At 39.1% G+C, this 24,122-nt stretch overlaps 2 protein-coding genes across 2 annotated transcripts; both read left to right on the top strand.

The window, feature by feature from the left end:
• Positions 1-3,363: 3,363 nt before the first annotated feature.
• On the top strand, positions 3,364-3,825 carry LOC141630002 (secreted RxLR effector protein 78-like). The gene has a single exon (XM_074442900.1). It carries the CDS (start codon positions 3,364-3,366, stop codon positions 3,823-3,825), a length of 462 nt encoding a protein of 153 aa, XP_074299001.1.
• A 375-nt stretch (positions 3,826-4,200) lies between these two features.
• LOC141630000 (putative mitochondrial protein AtMg00310) lies at positions 4,201-4,647 on the top strand. The gene has a single exon (XM_074442899.1). The coding sequence runs from the start codon at positions 4,201-4,203 to the stop codon at positions 4,645-4,647; it is 447 nt and encodes a 148-aa protein (XP_074299000.1).
• Positions 4,648-24,122: the final 19,475 nt, after the last annotated feature.

The following is a 24,122-nucleotide window of genomic DNA, read 5'->3' as shown; positions in this document are numbered from 1 at the left end:
GTATTGTTGTAGGGTGAGGTGATTAATAAACATAAAACTTTACTAAAAAGGGAAATAGGAGTTTTCACAATGAGTCTTGGTTTTCTAGGGTTTTCTCCTAGGGTTTTTGTCTAGGTCTAGGGTAAGGTCTTCGTTTTCTCCTCCGTTTCGAGGCTCTTCTCACGTGTTTCGCGTGAGAGTTGGCTTTGTTTGTCTTTGTTTCCGTATTGTGTTTGTGCATGTTGCAGATAGGGTTTGATCCGATGACTTCTGCTTCGAGAAAAGGGAAGGGAATTATGGGAAGCGATGATGGTAGTGCTGGTAATGAATTTGTGTGGGATGATGGATAAGAGGAAGAAGAGGCGAAGGGACAATTGATGCTAGTGGGGAAAATTTAGGCGCAGATAATGCGAAAGCGGCTGTAGAGACGATGATCAGGCTATGGAACCCTTCGAAGCTGATTATTGGCAATGTTATTTGAAGCTAAGGAAAAGACATTTGTTTTTCGTTTTGGGGCAAATCGTGATAAGGACAAGGTGCTGGAGAATCAACCATGGCATTTTGACAAATTTGTATGGTGCTTCAACGAACCAAATGTTTCGGGTAAGATTACTGACACTGTTTTACATCAATTACCGATGTGGGTGCGGGTATATGATTTACCTATTTCGGGTAGGAAAAATGAAACAAATGCGAGGAAAATAGGGTCGATGTTAGGGCAGTTTATTAGCATGGAATTAGGGCCAAATCCAGAAATGGATAGGGCAGTAAGACTCCGAGTTTTACATGATGTTCGTAATCCACTTCATGTTTTTGTTCCTATCAAAATGCAATCTGGGCAGGTGGTGAGGTTTGATGTAAAATACGAAAGGTTACCGACATATTGTTACGAGTGTGGGACGCTCGGCCATGGTGAAAAGGATTGTGATGACGGCCCATATGAAGAAGACGAGCTCCGCTTTGGGCACTGGCTTCGTGCTTCTCCTTGTAAAATCACCAAAACTGTCAAGGAAGGGACGGGGAAGGCGATGCGATTCTTACAATCACTTTTTGATAATGAAGGCCGGAAAGATGAGGAGGCTGAAACTGCAAAAATGATTGAGAAATTACAAAATATAGCTGTTGGTTTTAGAAGTAAGAAGATGACTGAGGGCAAGTGAACAGAGGTGGAAGGGGGGAATGAGCAGCAATAGGAAATGGGGGTGGAAGGAATGGGGGAAAGACTGGGAGTGAGATGGTAGATATTTCTCTTAATCTGACTGAGGGACAGGATGAGGGACGAGTAGATGAGGTGGCTTAGTTGGAGGGTACTGCAAATACTATGAAGGCTGCGGTGATGAGAGACGATAAGGGAGAATGGAAAAAACAGAGGGACGGGGGGAGTGTGGATATGGAAATGGATACAAGAGGGGGAAGTAGTAGTGATCATGCAGAGGGGCAGGAAAATGGTGAGGGTCTTGGTGGTGGTAAGGGAGCTAAGGGTGGCAAGTGGGAGCGGATACAGCATGTGAGTATGGGCTCTAGCTTTGAAGAGGGTCATGTTGAGGTTGGGGGGAAGAGGAGTAGGGAAGAAGAAGCTACTGGTGGGTACATGAAGAAATCGAAATATAATAAAGACGGGGCCGTCATTCTACTTGAGGTGGTGGTTAAGGGAGCTCAACCCCGCCGGGCCCAATGAGTCTCTTAAGTCTCAATTGTCGGGACTTGGGCCACCCCGACGCTACTGTTGGTGCGCTCCGTCATTTATTACGACGGGAGGCCTCGGCTATGGTGTTTCTTTGCGAGACGAAGCTAAGTGGTAGTGAGATACGGACTGTCCGGGCAAAGTTTGATGGGTATGAGGGCATGGAGGTGGATAGTGTAGGCAGGTCTGGTGGTCTTGCTTTTTGGTGGAAAAAAAGGAGTTAGGTGTGAATTTGTGTCGTCTTTGGTCCATTATATGGATTTTGTTGTTCGAGATAATGCTGGTGATTGGAGAGTTTCGGGTTTTTATAGATGGCCTACAGTTACGGATCGTCATCTATCTTGGCAACTCCTTCGTATTCTTGGTAGGCAATCCAATTTACCTTGGGTGTGTGTGGGAGATTTCAATGAAATTTTATTTGCAAATGAGATGAAGGGAGGCAATCAAGCTCAGTGGCAAATGAACAATTTTAGGGATGCAGTGGATGATTGTGGACTAGCGGATGTGCAGTTTGAGGGCTATGCTTTCACTTAGGATAATGGGCAAGCGGGGGATGCTAATCGGCAGAGTAGGATTTATAGGGCTATGGGTACTAGTGAGTGGCTGGATAGATTCCCGTATGCTAGATTGATCCACCTTGAGCGAGAGTGGTCTGATCACTCACCGATAAAGCTTGTGTTTGATAGGAGGGAAGTGAAAAGATATTGTCCGCAAAAGTTTCGCTTTGATCAGGTGTGGGTGGGAGAAGATGGGTGTGAGGAAGCGGTTCAAAGGGGCTTTGGTCGTGGGGGATGGAATATTATGGAGGCTCTTAGTGCAAGTGCGAAGAAACTCCAGTCTTGGAAGAAGGTTAGCATTGGAAAAATTGTCAATGCTATTGCGACGAAGCGAAGACAGATTGCTAGGTTAAATGAGGGTGGGCGTACTTTGGTCGAGGTGCAAAAAAGGAGAAAACTGGTGAGTGAAGTAGCGGTTCTTTGTAGGTAGGAGGAACAATTTCGGAGGCAAAGGTCGAGAGCTCTTTGGCTCAAGGACGGGGATCGCAATACAAGCTATTTTCATAAACAAGCTGGTCAGAGGAAAGCAAAAAATCATATAGGGAAGCTGGTGGATGATGATGGTGTGGATAGAGTGGGGGATGAGGCGGTAGCAAGGGTGGCGACAAATTACTTTGAGGGGATGTTCACGGCTTCGGAGGCTCGAGATTTTGGAGACATATTTCGTGGGGTTGAGGGGAGAGTGACATAGAGCATGAATACTATTCTGCGTCGTGAGTATAGGGTGGATGAAGTTATTGAGGCACTAAATCAAATGCATCTACTTAAAGCACCGGGGCCAGATAGGATGAATGGTTTTTGTTATCAGACATACTGGCATATAGTTGGCCCGTTGGTTACGAGTACAATGCTCGGGGTGCTAGAGGGGGAGCCAATGCCGCAAGAACTTAACCATACCCATATTTTTTTGATCCCGAAGCAGAAAGCACCGGACAGAATTCAAGACTTCCGCCCAATTAGCTTATGTAATGTTATTTAAAAATTAATATTGAAGGTACTGGTTAATTGGTTGAAATTGTTTCTTGGTGATATTGTGTCGAAAAATCAGAGTGCGTTCACTCCAGGGCGTCTTATTAGGACAATATTTCGATTGCCTTCGAATTATTCCATCACATGAAGCTTTCGAGGAGTTCATATGGGCATATGGCCGTCAAATTGGATATGGTCAAAGCGTATGATAGAGTGGAATGGGACTTTTTGGAAGGGGTGCTCCGGGCAATGGGTTTTGAGAGGGGTTGGGTGGATAGAGTGCTGGAGTGTGTTTCCACTGTTTCATCGGCGGCTTTGATTAATGGGACGGCGAAGGAGGTGTTCAGACCGGCGCGGGGGCTTCGTCAGGGGCACCCTTTGTCCCCGTACCTATTTATCCTTTGTGTGGAGATTCTTTCGAGTTTGGTGAGGAGGGCCGTGGAGAATAATATGTTAAAGGGCCTTCGAATTTCGAGCCATGCACCAATGATTTCCCACTTATTCTTTGCTGACGATAGCATTTTCTTTCTTCGTGCGAGTGAGACTGAGGCGGAGCTATTGAGTGTTATACTGAGGGGCTATGAGAAAGCGTCGGGTCAACTTATCAATTTGGACAAAACGACGGGTCTTCTATAGCAAAGGGGTATCGGAGGAGCGGAGGTTGAGTATTACAGGGCGGCTTGGAGTTCGAGTAGTGGAGGAGTAGGAATGCTACCTAGGCTTGCCTACGGTAATTGGAAGGTCGCAGAAACCAATTCTGGATATTATTCGGAATAAGCTTAATAAACGGTTACAAGGTTGGCGTGGCAATATATTGTCTAAGCCTGGTATGGAGATTCTAATAAAGGTTGTGGCCAATTCTATCCCTACCTACGTGATGAGTATTTTTCAAATTCCGGGTAATTTTGTGACGAGTTGCGAGCTTTGGTTTCGAAATTTTTGTGGGGCAGTGAGGATAGGTGTCGTAATATATCGTGGGTAGCGTGGAAACGGTTGTGTAAGTCGAAAGATATGGGGGGAATGAGTTTTCGAGATTTTTTGAAATCGAACCAAGCTTTGCTTGGTAAACAAGCGTGGCGGTTGCTTACGTCTTCGGAGTGTCTGTGGGCTAGGCTAATGAGAAGTAAATATTATACTGGTGGATCGTTTCTTGAGGCAGGTCTCGAGTATAACCCTAGCTACACTTGGAGAGGAATTGTTGGAGCGTGGAAGGTGGTGGAAATGGGGCTTCGAAAGCGTATTGGAAACGGGGCTGATACATACATTTGGAAGGATGCGTGGATCACGGGTACGCATTCTGGTCGCGTGTTGTCGCCATGTTTTGGAGACCCAAACATCTTAAAGGTGTCAGAACTGATGACGGAGAATGGGCATGCGTGGGATGAGCAAAAACTCGGACTCTATTTGTTACCTTTCGAACATGAACGGGTAAGGAATATAAGGTTGAGTACGGGGTAGCAGAGGGACTATTGGTTTTGGTGCCTGGAGCGGGATGGTATTTATATGGTAAAGTCGGCATATAGGCTCCTTGAGGTTGTCGATTTGAGTATGGCAGAACCATCGTCTTGGGAGAAGGAAAAGTGTATTTGGAGTAGAATGTGGAAGTCTCAAGTATGGCCTTGGATCAAACTTTTCTTCTGGCAATTGTGCAGCAACACGATCGCAACAAAGGTAAATTTAGCTAACCGAGTCGGTTGTGAACATGTCATGTTGTAACACCCCCATACTCCAAGTGCCTTACCAGGACCACTCAGGTATAAGGACGCTACCATCTCGGTTACCCGAGGCAATGATAATCATCAGATAATAACGAAACAACATTTAAATAATATAACTTTAGTGAAAGGTTACAATCCAAAGCCAAATCCAAAATACGAATACAAGTTCTCAAAGCCAACTGTCTAATCAACTAAATGAAATCTTTATTAAACTACTAAAGCTACAGCGGAAGACTTCTATCATCAGACGGTGGCACATCCCAGCTATCCCAGTAACTCGACTCATACCTGCTCAATAACTGCTCACCATCCCCGAATGGATCACCACAGTTTTTAAAACATTAAACGGGGTCAGTACTAATCACACAATTTATATAAACCAACAACACAGTAAACAAGCAGCTCAAACGTCACACACACAATCACACCCACTCCAATCAATCTCCGTCACCGACTGTCCACTGGATCAGCCCTGCCAGTGGGGGACCGCAGCCGTACCCACCAAATCCCTGCTCATCATACCGAGCGATAACCCTGTCCTATTAATGTGCACATCCCCTCCCGTGGCGGGTTCTACGGAGGGCGAAACTAGGGCGTGAAGCCACTCCCGCAAATGACTCCACTCAGCCGAGAACGCATCTCGAGAACCAGAGACAAACAATCACAACCATTAAACAGCAATCAAAACCAACAACCATCACAATACGAATACGATAATATTCAACAATCACACAACACCAACAATGCATTATGGGACTAATACTGAGTAGGGAAACCCTACCTGGAAAGCAACACAATCAGACGGTCTCACAGCTGATATCAAAAAGCTTCTTCTACGAATCCTCCTCCTAACATACAAACATATAATCACTACCAATCACGAAATACAACAAAACCCCCAAATCCCAATATTAGGATTTAACCAACTTTAACGAAATACTATAAAAACGGTACGTAGATCTTACCCTCGACGCAAGGATCACAAAGGTATAAAGAAAGGTAAAATCCGACCTTCCAAGCTCCGAGATTTGCCAACAATGCGATTGATGCGAAGAACGTAGTTTGAATTCTTTTTTTGAAAGCAATTAGTGATGTGGCTAAAGTCGTATTACCAAACCAAAGTAAAACTATCTCAGGACTAACAAGAATAGCTAGTAGTAAGACAGGTATCGAATCCACAGGGAGGTGGTAAAAGCTAAGTCTGTAAGTATTTAAGCTGTCTAAAAGTAACCGATTTCTGGGGGTTTGTTTTGTTTTGATTCTAATAAACTAATTGCAAGTAAGTAAATGAAGGTTTTAACGATAATATTAAAAGTCTAGGATTTACGGTTCACTAGGTCAATCAGTCGGGGATTATCAATCAATTGCTAAATCTATCAAGTTGTTTAAGGTCATAAGATCGGTCGACTCAATTATGCCCTTTAGATCGATTCTAACACGCGGTCGCTATAATTAGATACAATCTATTTGATTTTCGCAGCCTATATTAATTCTAACCCTGTCGGCGATAGGATTAATTCGCTACACTAATTAATAACTCAGGCCTCAAGTTGATTAACTAGAAGAAGTACAATAATCAAACAACAACTTAAACGATATCAATAGAAATTAATCGATTTTCCCTTTTAATTAACCTAGATCCCCTTCATCATAGATTACGGAATTAGCTACTCATAATGATAACAACAACAAAAATGATTAAGAATGAAAACATGATTGAAAGCATGGAACAATAATTGATGAACATAAAACAATGAACGATTAATTAATGAGAAAAGATTAGTACCATACAAGGGAAAGATTAGGGTTCTAAGAGAGTTTTCCAGCAGTATCACAGTAAAATAAAGCGTATTCTAACAATAAAACACAAGTTTCTAATTCATAACAAAAGATAATCGTTTTAGGAAAATCCGGAAATAAGTCTGCCAGGGAGGTTCCTCGATCGAGCCAGAGGTGACTCGATCGAGGACAGCTGCTCGATCGAGCCAGTGGTGACTCGATCGAGGAACTTGCTTCACAGACGGTTTCTTCTCTTCTTTCACTTCTAGTCTTCGTACTTCCTCGTTTCCCGTGCCATGCTCCGTGTATTCTACTATGCCGTCTCCGCCATGCTAATCTTAGCTTGATCATACTCATAACGAGTCATTTCTGCATCAAAACACAAAATAGCGGCAGTATCGACAATTCATTGAAATAAACCATATAAAAGGTATAATAGGCACGAAACGGTATGTAAAATGGTATAAAGGGAGCTATAAAAGTATATATGAAAGTGATATATCAAACTCCCCCAAACCAAACCTTTGCTTGTCCTCAAGCAAAGCAATCAGGCCAAACAAAGAACAGCAAACATATGGTGAATGAATAACTCAGAGCAAATGTCTAGGCACATACAAGTCTCAGCTGTCCATATCTATAACAAAGTGATGACCAAAGTTGTGCTAATAAAACAAATTCAAAAGCACGGGTAATAGATTAACGCAGCTCTTACTCAAGATGTGACATGATACCGAGACTCAGCCAAATACTTTTCAACGTTGCAAGACAATTTTGTTGGATTCTCGCGGTTTCACTCATGCACTCATAATGGGTGAGATATATGTAAGATAGAAAGAAATAAGACTCTCACTCAACTTACGAAATATGCATGCAATCTAATGTGATAAGAGATTCTCCAACTAATACGCATTCATGAAACAGACCAAGTACATGTATCAAGTACAGAATGGTGGTAAAGTGGCATGGGTATAGAAGTGGCTTGTGCAAAAGCACGTATGGGTATGTGAGGCTCAGACGGTAGTCGCAGCGCTAGATCAATAGCCAAATATAATAAGAAATAAAACTATAATCTAACTGGAGAAATAATCTCAACTTTGACAACATATGAGAGAAATGAAAAGGCTCTCCAAATGTGCATTAGGCTCCAGTAATTACCACACACGACCTCTTAACATAACTCAATGAAGCAAACATTTTTTTCTTCTTTTCTTTTCCTTTTCTTTTCTTTCTTTTCTCTTTTTTTTTTCTTTTTTGAATTCTTTTTTTCGAAACTTTTTTTTTCTTTTTTCTTTTTCTTTTGCTTCATAATACTTCTCTTTTTCAACATAAGAGGTCACACAATTGCTAAAAAAAAATAGCTACTACTCACATGACAATAAAAGTCCCAACCCAACCAAAGTAGCTATAACAATAAGGACTCAAGCAACTGCGACTGTCCCAAAAAAGGTAGGCAAATTCTGGAATGTAGCTAAGAAATAGGATATAAAATGGCTACATGGTTCAAACGGGCTAACAAAAACTGGGTAATGTATGGCATATTTGAACAAAAAGAACCGCCTTTCCTCATGTACTTAATCATATGAACGCGCAAAAGTTAAGAAACTAATGTCACACTTATGCAGTTTGATATTACATATTCCACAAGGAGACCACACTCATCAGCCTAAATAACAATGAGACCGGTTTATTAATGTTCCCGGCCTAGGAAGCTCTAAAGACCTCAGAAATTTAAGTGGTTTACCAACAAAATAAAGTCAAGTCTACTCGGCATAAGGCATGTTGTGACGGTCAAGACTTGAGTAAAGAGCTTTGTTCATCATAGCTAACGGGTCAAAACAATGTACATGGACAACTAGATGGGACTCAAATGCAAAGACAAAGCAAATTATCTGAAGGAAATGTAGATTCATATACATATTAACATACTCATATATGTCTAAATTAATTTGTCATAAAATTAAAACGGATTTTATGCATGCAAACAAATAATATAATAGAGGAGAAATCATGTCCTTACATTCAATATTTCGGTTATATTGGGCACAAGAGAGATCACCTTTCTCTCTTGTTCTTGAGCTTTTCCCTTATGGATGAACAAGATCTAAGTATAAGATCTCTCCCCAAGCTTTATACCCAAGGCTTCTCTTAATTTAATTAATATTACAAATACTAGTATAATATTAATCAAGGTAGAAAATTGAACCAAAAACTTTTATAAAACACTTATATGTTTCGGTTTTATGGAGGGAGAAATAGAGAGCTTTTTATCTCTCTAGAATACTAATTTTTGGATGAATCAATTAGAATGAAAACAATACACTACACTTAGTATATTATTAGGTAAAATTATGAAAAAACAATGATAACATTTGCCTTCTCAAAACCGTGTAAGAGGAGGGGCTTTAGGAGAGCCAATGCATGGAGAAATTGTTCTTCACAAGGAACAATAGGCTTGCATGGCTAGGTTTGCTTTTAATCATTGTGTTTTCCACTAATTACAAACAACTTATAATTAGCTTAAATCCTTCTAATTTTCGGCCCACTCTATAATATGGATTCCATATTATTTTTGTCAATTGTCTATATGTTACATGTCACATGTCACATATATTTGTTATGTATTTTTAACATATTAAAAATCAACGTATTAATAAAATACGTCACATACAATAATCGACTTAGTAATTTCATAATTACTTATGCCAAAATATTTTACCATTTATAAATTTCAACTGATTGTATTTATAACAATTCATTCAATTTAATTGTTACATTAAACAATTATTTCATCCGAGTAATGATACAATTCAATTACTCAGACCGTATCTTATTTAATCACATTTCAATATGATACGTAAATTTTACTTCCAAAATCGTCCGTCAATTTTCAAGTAATTTAATTAACTCGCAACGTTATACGATTAATTAAATAATCAATTAAGAGTGTTGCCCTTTAGGTATGACCTAGGGGTCAATCGATCACCACCGTCACACGACGGTGATGTCAAACTCTAGTCACCAATCATTACCGATATATGTTGACCATTGACAAACAATATTACTTCCCAATTGTATTCATTTTAACGAGACTTAAACATGTGATCATCATGATCATCAGTCGTGATCGCATTATTGTCGGAGGACACATATTCCAACAATCTCCCACTTGTCCTCGACAAGTGTGCGTCACCAACTCTCTTGTCCTATTACTATCTCCCACTCAATGCAAGGTGTCTTTCAGGTCGTACTTGCAAGTGATCATATCGAGAGTGGTTTCCTCGATCTGGAGAATAACTGATTGACCGGATTTATCCACTCTGGATGCCATCCGAGCGTGGCCACACATTTCCAGTTAATTACTCCTCGAGTGGCCCTGAGATATTGTTATAACCCTGACTAGGGGTGGACAATTCCTATCGCACTCATTCCCTTCGACTAGCCACAGCCATCATAACCCAAAATATGCCCATTTGACCCCATTTACGAAGGTCGTAGTAACACAAATCAAAGTTAATCTGAAACCGTGCTATCTTAGGTGAATAGCCTTTAGTCAAAAGAATCGACTCATTTTGAATACTATAGTAGCTCTCGCCACGACCAGGCTATATAAATTTGCCAGAACTCTATAAGCGGTCATTAGGCCCGACAAAAAGTTCTTAACAGTCTGCCTATGTGATCGACTAGTCATCTCACATGACTCTATGGCACTTGAACTTGCCATCAATCGCATCACAGTCTAGTCACTTCGAGACGTTACCTCATATAAGTAACTATGGGCAAAAACAATGTTAATCCATGTTCACTTTAACGGGGTTCAATTGTCTCTACAACCCGTTTGGATATAACAATGTACAAGGTGAGTTATTAATAACTCAAACGACAAATGTCGACATCACACTCGGGTAGTCAATATCATATTACAACCTTGTGATGTATATCGTAAGTGTAACCACTTATTGATTGCAATAGAAGTTTAACATCTCATGTGTCCATGTGTTCAAACTTCTTACACTTGCAATTTCCTTCACATTCATGTTCTCATAGCATGAATCTTACCAAGTACACATCAAGGTTCCCGACCTTGGTTTCGGTTCTTTAACTTGAAAGAACTTTCTTATCGATTATGTCATAACGAACGAATTTGTGATGAACGATATAACGTGTACCGATCAAGTATTCCATCCACACACAATGCACTAGGTATATGTTTTGTAGAATCTTGTAACAATTGACAAGATTATTTAGCTTAGCACTTCTCACAAGTCCTAGCTTTACTAGGAAAGATTGTTTTTGAATAACCTCTTATTCAACCAAGCATCTTTCCAAAACTTCTCATTTCTCTTTCTAGGCTTGAAAGATTTGGGATTCTCATAAATCCTCATATGTGCTCGGATTTTCTACAATATGTGCAACCTCTTGACACACAATAGAACATTCCGTCAATCACTGAAATCGCTCATCGGATTCTACTCGAGAATTCATGACGTTTCTATTATGGCTCACAAATCAATCATCATGCTCTTATGCATATGATTCATAATTGGACATGTACATGATTATTCTAATGGCGGAAACATTAGTTACTAATAATCATGAGATCAACCGTTTTTAGGTTCAATGAACTACCATGACTGCTAATGATAATCCCATTTTCATTCATATGAATAACCTATGTATATGTTGATATGATGTGTATCTCTTAATACTAATCCAACATCCCTTGATGTAATTGGATTCATCACAGTCCATTTTCATCCAGAATTGAAAACTCAATTGCTTCTTTATGAAAGAAGGCATTAGCTCGTCATTCTTTAATGAGTGATGAGTCGTAAAAATTCAAAAGATGATAACTCCCACTAAATTCCATGTCTTCACATGAGAATTTCCTAACTCCCACTCAATTCTACATATTTCGAAATTGACTTCTCAATCGGAACTTATAAAGAATTGCATTTGCCAAGTTACTTAGATAGAACCATATATGTTCCCATCATATCCCTTCAAAATACCTATTTTGAAGTGGTCTTATCTTAACCTTACGGAAAGAGATTTTAAATCTCCAACACACTCATGTCATAATGATGTATAACAATGTCATTATTCAAGTATAAACAATATCTAGAATACGTCCTTCGCAAATACCCTTTTGGAAGGAGGTTTAACCATTTCATAGTGAGGTTAAGCAATGACATTTGCGTGGTTAAAACTTTGGCCATTGAAGATATCGGTATATCAATCTTTGCAACTCGATCATAACTAGTATGTTACTATGATTCATTTAGGCTCTTAAGTAAATCTCAAGGTTGAAACTATTGGTCAATTGTTTCATAAACTCAGTCAAAAACTTGTTGAGACTTTACATTAGTCATTTTCTTCCAAAACTTTCTTTTGGTCTCCTCGTGTAGTTATCTTGAGAATATACTATTATGTTAACTACACTTGGTCTCTTTAGTCATATAGAATTAACTTGAGACCATAGATCTCATCTATTCGGCATACTATATAAATAGATATACCTTGATTCAAATCATTTTCTCTTGCGTAGATCTTCATTTACACAAGTACACAATTTTAATCTTGCCTTGTGTGTTGTGTCCTCATTTTTCTCCCACTCTATCTTTAGAATAAATACACTATATATTCAAAGATAGCATATGAGACACTAATCAATGATGTTGAAGTATAAGGAGAACTATCTCATGGATAGACTAATAGTAATTGATTTCATATGTGTACTTGGTGATTGACATACCTTTAAGAGAGTTCATAGACTCAAAATCGCTTCATAAATGATCATACACAAGCCTTAAGCATGTGGACATATAATGAAACCCGTCATTATAATTGTCTATTAGATTACCTTTAAGTGAATGATCTTATGTTTCAAAACGCAAGCATTTAAAGATGAATTTTAGAACATTAAAAGGATAAATGATAAAACGGGTGACTTGGGTTGCAAACCAAGTCACCATCATCCAAGATACAACTCATTATCCAAAATACCTTTCCATGTCGAACACGGAAACTTAAAGTTCTAAAATCCAAAACATTACTTAAAATAAGACAATGAAAAACAAAGCTCCATAAAAGCTATCCTTAGCTTCTTCATGGTTTCTCATGCTTGCTTTTCTTTTCCTTTGTCTTTGCTTGGTGGAGGCCCTATTTTCAATAAAAAAGGGAGATACATTATCACAACTTTGCATCATAATACCATAGTTGAATTTAGAAACATAAAAGAAGGTTAGTCATTTACCTACTGGAGTGATATTTCCAGCTTTGATATCACCAAGGTATTTGGAACAATTTCTTTTCCAATGTCCCATGCCATTACAATAATGGCATTTATCAAGAGGACCCTTCTTGACTTTTGAGGTGCTAGCTTCACAAGACTTAGCTTTGGTGAATGTGGGAGCTTGCTTTTTACCCTTTCTTCCACTCTTCTTGAACTTCCCCTTACTCTTTGTGCTTATGTTAAGCACATCCTTGGGAGGGTTCACATTTAACCCCATGTCCCTCTCGGCTTGCACAAGTAACTTGTGCAACTCCTCAAGAGACACATCCTTGTCTTGCATGTTGAAATTCACCCGGAATTGCACATATGCCTTGACTTTGGACAAGGAGTGTAGAATCCTATCTACGATGAGTTCTTTAGGGATTTCAACCTTTTGAATTTTCAAGGTCTCGACAAGCTCCATGAGTTTGAGCACATGAGGGCTAACCTTTTGGCCCTCTTTGAAGTCGAGATCAAAGAATGCCGCGCCGCCTCATATTGGACGATCCGCGGAGTTTGTGAAAACATGGTCACAAGTTTGGAGTAAATCTCATTAGCATTGCCCATTTTGAAGGCTCTCCTTTGGAGGTCCGCCTCCATCGCAAATATTAAGACATTTTTCATTGCGGCGGACTCCTTTTGGTAAGCCTCATAGGCTTCCCTAGTGGCCGCGGTGGACCTAGTGGAGGGTTCGGGTGGAGAGGCCTCGGTAAGGTAACGAAGCTTGTCGTCACCTTCGGCGGCTAATTTGAGTTGGGCATCCCATTCGGAGAAATTTGACCCATTCTTTTCAAGTTTACATCGATCCATAAAGGATCGGAGCCAAGATGAAGTAGCGAGAGGTGTAGCATTAGGGGTTGGTGTTGGTGTTGCCATTTGTTATGAAAAAGAAGTGGTCTATAAAACAAAATATAAGGAGTAAAACAATTGTCGTTTTAATAATACTCGTAAAAATGTATGATTTAAACAAGTTATATGCATTTTTCTAGTGACCTCTACCCAACTAGATAAATGATTCCAAGACCCAAATTCATATCGACTTAGGCACGGTGGGGCCGATACATCCTTTATCAATATAACTCGGTGGATTAACGTTTAATCGATTCTACTTTTAGAATTCTTGGTCGATAATATTACATTAACAATTATCTATAGCCCAAAACACATCGACAAGGGCACGGTGGGGCCGATACATCCCTTATCAAATACTTTTGTTGAGTTCAATCCAAATTTCGAATAAATGTGTCCATGATCCAAACCCACATTAACTTGGGCACGGTGGGGCCGATACATCCCTTATCAACATGAATTCGGTGGATTAACATTCATCACCCACTTCCCCTACGTAACAAGGTTTGTACCCCGGTGTGGCCGAGTGCACTCCCTCACGAAATAGGTTTTCATGGTTTCTACTATTTGGTAAGGCTATGTCTCAATTGATAGTTTTAGCGAGAGGTCATGTCAATTTATTATCTATCACGTTTTAAGTGAACTAAAGCGGTGAACTACGATAATTCTAATTGACACGGTCGATAAACTCGATAAAAAGACAATGCATGTTTAGTTATGGCGATTTAGCGATGCATGCGACATAAAATAAAATGCAAGCATAAAGATAAATAAATCCTAGTATGGCCTTTCCTAAAAAAAGAAAACTATTTATCTATTACATATTCGGAAACCAACTCCATTGGTCCCTTGAACTTCGGTTGTGGCACGCATCTCGAGGTAACACCGTCTTTATGTATCGCCATTCTTGAAGAAATCTGTCTTTTGGAACTCCGGAATGAATAAAATTACATAATAAATTACATAATTTCCTATTATACATTTGTAACTAGAATAAAATAAATCTATTAAATTACAAAACGGTGATACGAGATCACAATAAAAATTACAACCGAATCGATATTCCCATACATTTCGGGAAATACCAATTAAATCTAAGGCCATACTAAGTAAAATTACATAATTCAAAATTACATAAATTAAAATTATGACAATCATAAAGAAAAATGCAGCAATATAATATGTATGAACATGCTCAATTTTTATGCTAAATCGCCTTTTAATTAGCCAATATCGTATATTACTCGGTTTTTACGGATTTGCGTGATTTCAACATTTTATAATCACAAAAATACATAAACTCATATTTATGCATAAGTTAATTACCCTAACCTCTTAGGACTCAAAATTTAGTCTTCACTAATAATTTGACCATAATTAACCCATATTTTATAAAATTGTTCATAAATGGACCAAAAATTACAAAAATAAGCTATTAAACTTCAAATAAACCATAAAATTTCAAATAAATTCAAAATTTGAAATTGAAACTCATGAACATTCTGGAAAAATTCCATGACACTCATAATGTTCAAAATCTTAGGTTAAAAATTTCGAAATTTTTCCGGAAAAACAATGTTGCGGTTTATCGATTTTTAATAAAATAATCATAAAAACATGGAAAAATTATTTTCATTAACTTTTCAATTTTAGATCTGAAAAAGATAATAAAATGCAACATTACACGTTTTTTCTAAGTCATAGATTATGTTTTATTAATTTTCACTAATAATGTCACTATTTATGCTATTTTTCTTCAAAAATTCATAAATCATGCAAAAAGACTTCTTTATAGCCAATTATTTTACACACATCTTGTAAAATTGCATGTGACAACATATTAATTTTCTATGACCAGATTCGAAATTTAACTCATATTAACCTATTTTTCACCTAAATCCGAATTTAATAATGAAAAATTCATTTTTCGAGCATAACAAGTCCAAAAATTATGAAAATTTACAGGTTATCTCAAAATAATATATGTGACAACATATCTAAAAACCAAGTGAAAATTCGAAGTATAGCTATTTTTAGACCAAAAATGACATTTTTACTCATAAAATCACATTTAAATGCCATTATTGTAAAATATGAACAATAAAAATCCGAAAAATTAACCAAAATATCCTAAACCATTTTAGGACCAGAAATATTAACATGCATGTAATAATTTCGTGATATATCATAATAACACAAATTTTACAAGTTTTATTTGTTATTCTTATAACTCGGAAAAACTTTTAACCAATTTGCATGCAAACAACCGTGGCTCTTGATACCGATTGAAGGAAATGTAGATTCATATACATATTAACATACTCATATATGTCTAAATTAATTTGTCATAAAATTAAAACGGATTTTATGCATGCAAACAAATAATATAATAGAGGAGAAATCATGTCCTTACATTCAATATTTCGGTTATATTGGGCACAAGAGAGATCACCTTTCTCTCTTGTTCTTGAGCTTTTCCCTTATGGATGAACAAGATCTAAGTATAAGATCTCTCCCCAAGCTTTATACCCAAGGCTTCTCTTAATTTAATTAATATTACAAATATTAGTATAATATTAATCAAGGTAGAAAATTGAACCAAAAACTTTTATAAAACACTTATATGTTTCGGTTTTATGGAGGGAGAAATAGAGAGCTTTTTATCTCTCTAGAATACTAATTTTTGGATGAATCAATTAGAATGAAAACAATACACTACACTTAGTATATTATTAGGTAAAATTATGAAAAAACAATGATAGCATTTGCCTTCTCAAAACCGTGTAAGAGGAGGGGCTTTAGGAGAGCCAATGCATGGAGAAATTGTTCTTCACAAGGAACAATAGGCTTGCATGGCTAGGTTTGCTTTTAATCATTGTGTTTTCCACTAATTACAAACAACTTATAATTAGCTTAAATCCTTCTAATTTTCGGCCCACTCTATAATATGGATTCCATATTATTTTTGTCAATTGTCTATATGTTACATGTCACATGTCACATATATTTGTTATGTATTTTTAACATATTAAAAATCAACGTATTAATAAAATACGTCACATACAATAATCGACTTAGTAATTTCATAATTACTTGTGCCAAAATATTTTACCATTTATAAATTTCAACTGATTGTATTTATAACAATTCATTCAATTTAATTGTTACATTAAACAATTATTTCATCCGAGTAATGATACAATTCAATTACTCAGACCGTATCTTATTTAATCACATTTCAATATGATACGTAAATTTTACTTCCAAAATCGTCCGTCAATTTTCAAGTAATTTAATTAACTCGCAACGTTATACGATTAATTAAATAATCAATTAAGAGTGTTGCCCTTTAGGTATGACCTAGGGGTCAACTCGATCACCACCGTCACACGACAAAATGTCAAACTCTAGTCGCCTAATCATTACCGATATATGTTGACCAGTTGACAGTAACAATATTACTTCCCAATTGTATTCATTTTAACGAGACTTAAACATGTGATCATCATGATCATCAGTTGTGATCGCATTATTGTCGGAGGACACATATTCCAATATTATCATCATTGCTATACAATTCACCAAGACTCGACTCAAAATAAATAAAAATAAATAAAAACATGTTTTTGGATTTTATAATTTTTCAATTTTTTTTTTGATTTTTATCACACACAACATTAAATAAAAGCACACAACAGAAATAAACACACTCCCCCAAACCTAAATGTCACAGTGTCCTCATTGTGACGCCTACAAGATAAGCAATCACACACGAAAATCCAAAGAACCTATAGGACACCACTAACAAAGGGAAGAGGGAAAAAGGAAATGCAATAAAACAAAACAAGAAAGATAATACCAAATTTGTAATGCAAGAGCCTCCCCAAACCAAATGGAAAGAGAGGGATGTAGTGACCGGCTGTCACTCCTGGGCTCCATCAGCATCATCATAATCATCAATCTCGGCATAAAGGGACATCAGCTCAGGATCAGGAACTGGAACTGGACTACGACCTCGACCACGGGTGGCTCTCCTAACACGGCCTCTACCACGGCTGCCTCTTGGAACAACAGCAGCGGAAGTAGAAGCACTAAACTGACCAAACGGTCCTCTCTGGGAGCAAGGAACACCGGCGTCCTCCGCAAAAACAGAAGTAGGCTAAGGGGGGCGGACTGGAGTGTAAAAGGGACGGCCCAAGGCACCGTAGGCAGTGCTAAACTGTCCAAAATCCGTAGGAGTGACTCCATATAGATGGAAAACGCGGCTATCATCACCAGGAGTGGTGTAATAGCTAGGTGTCATACCCTTATACTGCCCCCCTGAAGCAAGAGACATGGCCTCCATCTGTTCCCACATCCGTCTCACTGTCAAAGCAGTGTTGATGCCCTCATGCATCCTCACCTCTCGTGCAATAACCGGATCAAAGTGGTAGCCTGAAGCAGGATAGGCTGAAGGAGGTGGAGGAGGAGCAGGCTGAAATGAGCCAGGCAGATGGGTAGTGGGCTGACGACGTCTCCGGCGCCCACCGGTAGTGGTAGTAGTACTAGACCCAGGAAAAGTTACTAGAAGGTCCTCAGGAATCAGATAAGTAACGGGTGGGGGTCGCTCCACAGCCGTACTCTTCTCAAGGGGGTCGACAGCAGGTAAACGGGCGCAAGGTAGAAGCATGTAAGACTCGCCTCGGACCCTCCAGTAATGTTCCTTCCCATTCTTGATGTCAATATAAGAAATTTAATAACGAAGGTGGTCATCATCAACAAGTGGCTCATGGTCATCCATGGGCTCGTAGGGATCATCACCCTCAAAATCACAAACAGCCCTAGCTATCTTGGTGACAAGAGCACCACAGTCAAGGTTCCCATACCTCCCAATCATCCTGTCAAAAGCCGAGCACACAAGAGCAGGAGGATAAAATTGGAATGTCTCCTCCCTATAAGGATTTAAGTAACTAGCAAGGATTAAGACCACAATAGTGGAGGTCTTGCTCTTGTCGTGCCGGCCATACAACAAATAGCTCAAATACCTCAAGAATAAACGAAGACAAATGTGTTGGACGTCCAACAAAGCCATAGCACTGACATCCGCATCCGCATAACGGGTAAACAATGGAAAATATAGAATAGCGGACAACCCACCAACAGCGTACAAGTCTCCGTCTGTATGCTTATCTATTCCCAGAATTTCTGACAGACGGTCAAAGGTTAAGGACCGTTCAACATTAAGCAATCGAAACTTGATAAGATGATCACTGGGAAAGTAAGTAAATGAGGTCAGAAACTCGAGAATTAAAGCAGGGTAAGATAATTCATGGAGTGTGAAAAGACCCTGTAACCCAATCTCATTGAACATGCCAAACATAATGTCATCTATCTTCAATGTTCGCAAAATTTTCCTATCCACGCATCGAGTGGCACTCATAGATTTAGTTAACAGATACTCGAAACTGTCCTTTTGTGCTTTGTCACGGAATTCGATGAATGGGTAATCGTCCAAAGGAGACAAGTCATCCTCCGAAGACACAACTTCTTCGGGAATCACCTCGGGTTGCTGAACCGGGGCTCTCCTTTCTCGAGTCCTCTTATGTCCTTGCCTAAAAGTCGACATTGTCTACATAAAAGACAAGTAAACGATCGTATTCAACCATAGCATAAAAACAGTCCCGTTTTTTAGCATAAATGGGTCAAAAAATCAAGTTTTAAGACTCAAAATCACAATTAAAGCATCCAAAAAGTTAGGGGAACATGAGTATGTATCAAATAATGAAGAATCCAAGCATAAGAACACAATTTCTAACCAATTTAATGCATAATTTCTACCCGGATTTTGAAGAACCCTAATTCCCAAATTAGCAAATTAGGCATGAATTTCAACAATTAAGGGGCTAGAAAGCAAGGAAATAGCAATTTTATACTAGCAATGGAAGATTTAATACAATAAACTCAAGTTATAAGCAAGGAATTTCAGAAATTTCGAGACAAATTAGGCAAATTTCGGGACATACCTGAGCAAAAATAGCAATGAATCGCGAAAATAAGCATAAGAGAGTGATGCAAACAAGTAATAAGCAATTAAACACAAGTTTTAAGTGAGATTTGATGATGAATGATGATGAATGAAGATAGAAAGAGTAATAGAAGAGGAATAATGCAGGAAGAAGGCACGAAAAGAAGAAGGGAATTGAAAGAAGTTAGAGTAATGAAAGCATAAAACCGGTTAAAGAAAAACGCGGAACCCGGTTTATTTTGGATCCTCGATCGAGTCGCGCCTGGCTCGATCGAGGAACCAAATTCCTGACTAGCCAACTTTCATTTTAAACTTTTTTAAAATCTTCACTGGTGCCTCGATCGAGTCGCCACTGGCTCGATCGAGCTGATAGGTTCCTCGATCGAGTCGCATGTGGCTCGATCGAGGAAGTTGATGCTGGCGTCTTATTTCGTCATTTGTTACTCATAGCTTCAAATCCCGTCAAAATTCCTGCAAGTAATACTTGAAAGCATATCAAGTACCCACTCCTCATCTCTCAAAGTTCAAGGAAACATAAAAGCAATAATAAAAACTTAAATTTGAAATCCTAATTACAAACTAATAATTTACAAAATCCGAGCTGCCTCTCGGTAGCGCTGGTTTATGCGGTCCCGCACGACCGTAATTCTTCATCAGTGAGAAGAATCAATGGCATAGAGGTCCAAAGCCTCTATCACCCCGACATACGCTCCTTCATGGTAGATCTTCAATCGTTGCCCATTCACTTTGAAGATTTCCCCTTTGTCAGTTTGCAGTGTAACTGACCCAAACTTGTTCACATCAGCTACAGTGAACGGTCCAGACCATCTACTCTTCAGCTTACCTGGAAACAAACGCAAACGAGAGTTAAATAAGAGAACTTTCTCACCAACATGAAATTCCCTTGGCAAAATATGCTTGTCATGCCACTTCTTCGTTCGCTCCTTATACACTCGAGCACTATCATAGGCATGCAGTCGAAACTCATCAAGCTCATTCAACTGCATCAGTCGTTTCTCACCCGCTAGTGAGGGATCTATATTCAGCTCCTTTATGGCCCACATAGCCTTGTACTCGAGCTCCATAGGTAAATGGCAAGACTTGCCATAGACTAGTCGGTACGGTGATGCTCCAATCGGGGTCTTGAATGCAGTACGGTAAGCCCACAAAGTGTCATCGAGCTTCCGACTCCAATCCTTTCTGTTCTTGCTTACTACCTTTTCCAAGATTTGTTTCAGCTCTCTGTTGGAAATCTCTAATTGTCCACTGGTTTGAGGATGATATGCCAATCCTCTGCGGTGTCTAACACCATATTTCTTCATGAGAGAATTAAGATGACGCTCATTGAAATGCTTTCCTCCATCACTGATCACTGCGCGAGACACTCCAAACCGTGGAAAGATAATCTTCTGAAACAGCTTAACAACAGATTTAGCATCACAAGTGGGGGTGGCAATTGCCTCCACCCATTTAGAAACATAATCTACAGCTACTAAAATATACTGATTCCCATGAGAAGTAGGGAATGGCCCTTGGTAATCAATGCCCCAAACATAAAAAATCTCCACTTCAAAGATTGCAGTTTGAGGCATCTCATGCCTTTGCGAGTATTGCCCGTCCTTTGACATGCATCACAAGAACGGACAAAATTAGTAGCATCCTTCAAGATAGTAGGCCAATAAAAACCCGATTGCATTACCATAGCAAATGTCCTAGAAGGACCATGATAACCTCCATAAGAAGAAGAGTGACAATGAGAAAGGATGGCACGTACCTCACCCTCTGGAATACATCGTCTATAGATACCGTCTGCGCACTCCCGGAACAGATATGGGTCGTCCCAGAAATATCGCTTCACGTCATGCAAAAACCTCTTCTTCTGCTGATAAGAAAGATCAGGAGGAAGCATACCTCTCGCCAAATAATTGGCATAATCTGCAAACCATGGAGTATTTGCAGCTACAGCTAACAGTTGGTCATCTAGAAAAGAGTCATCAATGGGCAAGATCTCCCTTCCTGCAAATCTCAGCGTGGATAAATGATCTGCAACAACATTTTCAGCACTAGACTTATCACGGATTTCTAAATCAAATTCCTGTAACAATAAAATCCATCTAATAAGTCTAGGTTTAGCCTCTTGTTTAGTCAAAAGATATTTCAAAGCTGCATGGTCAGTATGAACAATAACTTTAGAACCAACAAGATAAGCTCTAAATTTGTCTAAAGAATAGACAACTGCAAGAAGCTCCTTCTCCGTAGTAGCATAGTTAATTTGTGCATCATCAAGAGTCTTGCTTGCATAGTAAATGGCATGTAACACCTTGTCCTTTCGCTGCCCCAAAACAGCTCCAACTGCATAGTCACTGGCATCGCACATAATCTTAAAAGGAAGGCTCCAATCCGGAGATCGGATAATAGGAGCTGAGATAAGAGCTTGTTTAATCCTGTCAAAGGACTTAACACATTCGTCAGTAAACACAAAAGGTGTATCCTTATGGAGTAGCCGGGTTAGAGGTTGAGCAATTTTATAAAAATCCTTGATAAAGCGGCGATAGAACCCTTCATGACCAAGAAAACTACGCGCACTTTTAACATTAACCGGGTACGGGAGTTGCTCAATTACCTCAACCTTAGCTTTGTCCACTTGAATACCCTTACCTGACACCAAGTGACCGAGTACCACCCCTTCAGTAACCATGAAGTGGCACTTCTCCCAGTTGAGAACAAGATTGCTCTCCTCACAGCGCTGCAAAACCTTAGTCAAGTTTCTCAAGCAAATATCAAAATCAGTACCATATACACTGAAATCATCCATCAAGACTTCCATAATAGACTTTATGTAATCATAAAATATGGCCATGATACAACGCTAAAAGGTAGCAGGAGCGTTACATAAACCAAATGGCATCCTCCTATAAGCAAATACACAATATGGACATGTGAAAGTGGTCTTTTCCTGATCGTCAGGATGTATGGGTATCTGAAAGAAACCGGAGTAGCCATCTAGGTAACAAAACTAACTATGACACGCTAATCTCTCTAACATTTGGTCAATGTAAGGAAGTGGGAAATGGTCCTTTTTAGTGGCCGTGTTCAACTTCCTATAGTCAATGCACATCCTCCATCCTGTAACAAGTCTAGTAGCAATCAATTCATTCTTATCATTTTTTACTACTGTAGTACCTCCCTTCTTAACCCATTTAGAATCAGATATAGAGAAAATTATACCGGCATCAAGTAATTTCTGTACCTCTTTTCTTACCACCTCCTGCATCGGAGGGTTTAGTCGTCTCTGACCTTGTGCACTAGGCTTGTGGCCTTCTTCCAAATGAATTCGGTGCATGCAAAAATCAGGACTAATACCTTTCAGATCATCAATGCTATACCCAATTGCCTTTTTATGAGTTCGTAAAACAGTCAACAAAGCAGATAGTTGACCTTCAATTAGGCTAGCATTGACAATCACTGGGTGGTGGATCAGATTATTAAGAGAGTGGACGATGTAATGGAGGAGATTGCGGGGTGTGGTGTTGCGACGAGGGGTATTGGGAACAAGGGTGGTGTGAAGAAAGTCGTGGCTGATGTGGGATGGAGAGCACCGGAGGAGGGCTGGGTGAAGATCAATGTTGATGCGGGAGTGAAGGAAGGAGTTGGTGTTGGGGTTGGGGCGGTTTGCCGTGATGCGACGAGGAAGGTGTTGTGGGGCTTGTCGTATAATAGGAAGTAAGTGTGGGAGCCACATGTGGCGGAGGCGGTAGCAGTGCTGGATGGGATGGAAGAAGTTGTTAGAGCGGGACATGATTCGATCATTGTGGAAAACGATTGCTCGCAAGTCGTTGATGCTCTTAAGGCGAGGAAGACTGGTCGAAGCACGTTCTTCCTAGTACTAGATGACATTTTACGTGTTTGTTCCTCTTTTCATTCCGTAGTTTGGTCCTATACTAGTAGAGTAAACAATGAGGTTGCTCATGCTCTTGCGCATGTGTCACCAAGTGTAGTTGGTAAAACTGTTTGGATAGATCAGTTGCCGGCGATAGCTGAATGTTTTCTTGGTTCCTCTCAATGAATTTATCCATCTTGGGTTTAAAAAAAGGGAAATAAGAAAGTTATTGTGAATAGACGAAAAAGTAAATAAGGAAGGTTATTTAAAATAGGAGGGAGTATTTAATATTTTTTTTAAGACAACTAAACAATGACAAACTCATGACTCATGATTCCATGAAGCTGTCATGGTCATCAATGATCAAAATTGATCATCTCTGGAATTTGCTCTACTTTCCTACACCAATCCACGGTTTAGAATTGAACACAA

The sequence above is a fragment of the Silene latifolia genome, chromosome Y, assembly GCF_048544455.1.
Source record: "Silene latifolia isolate original U9 population chromosome Y, ASM4854445v1, whole genome shotgun sequence".
Taxonomy (NCBI): Eukaryota; Viridiplantae; Streptophyta; class Magnoliopsida; order Caryophyllales; family Caryophyllaceae; genus Silene; species Silene latifolia.
This window is presented reverse-complemented; position numbering and strand designations above follow the sequence as displayed.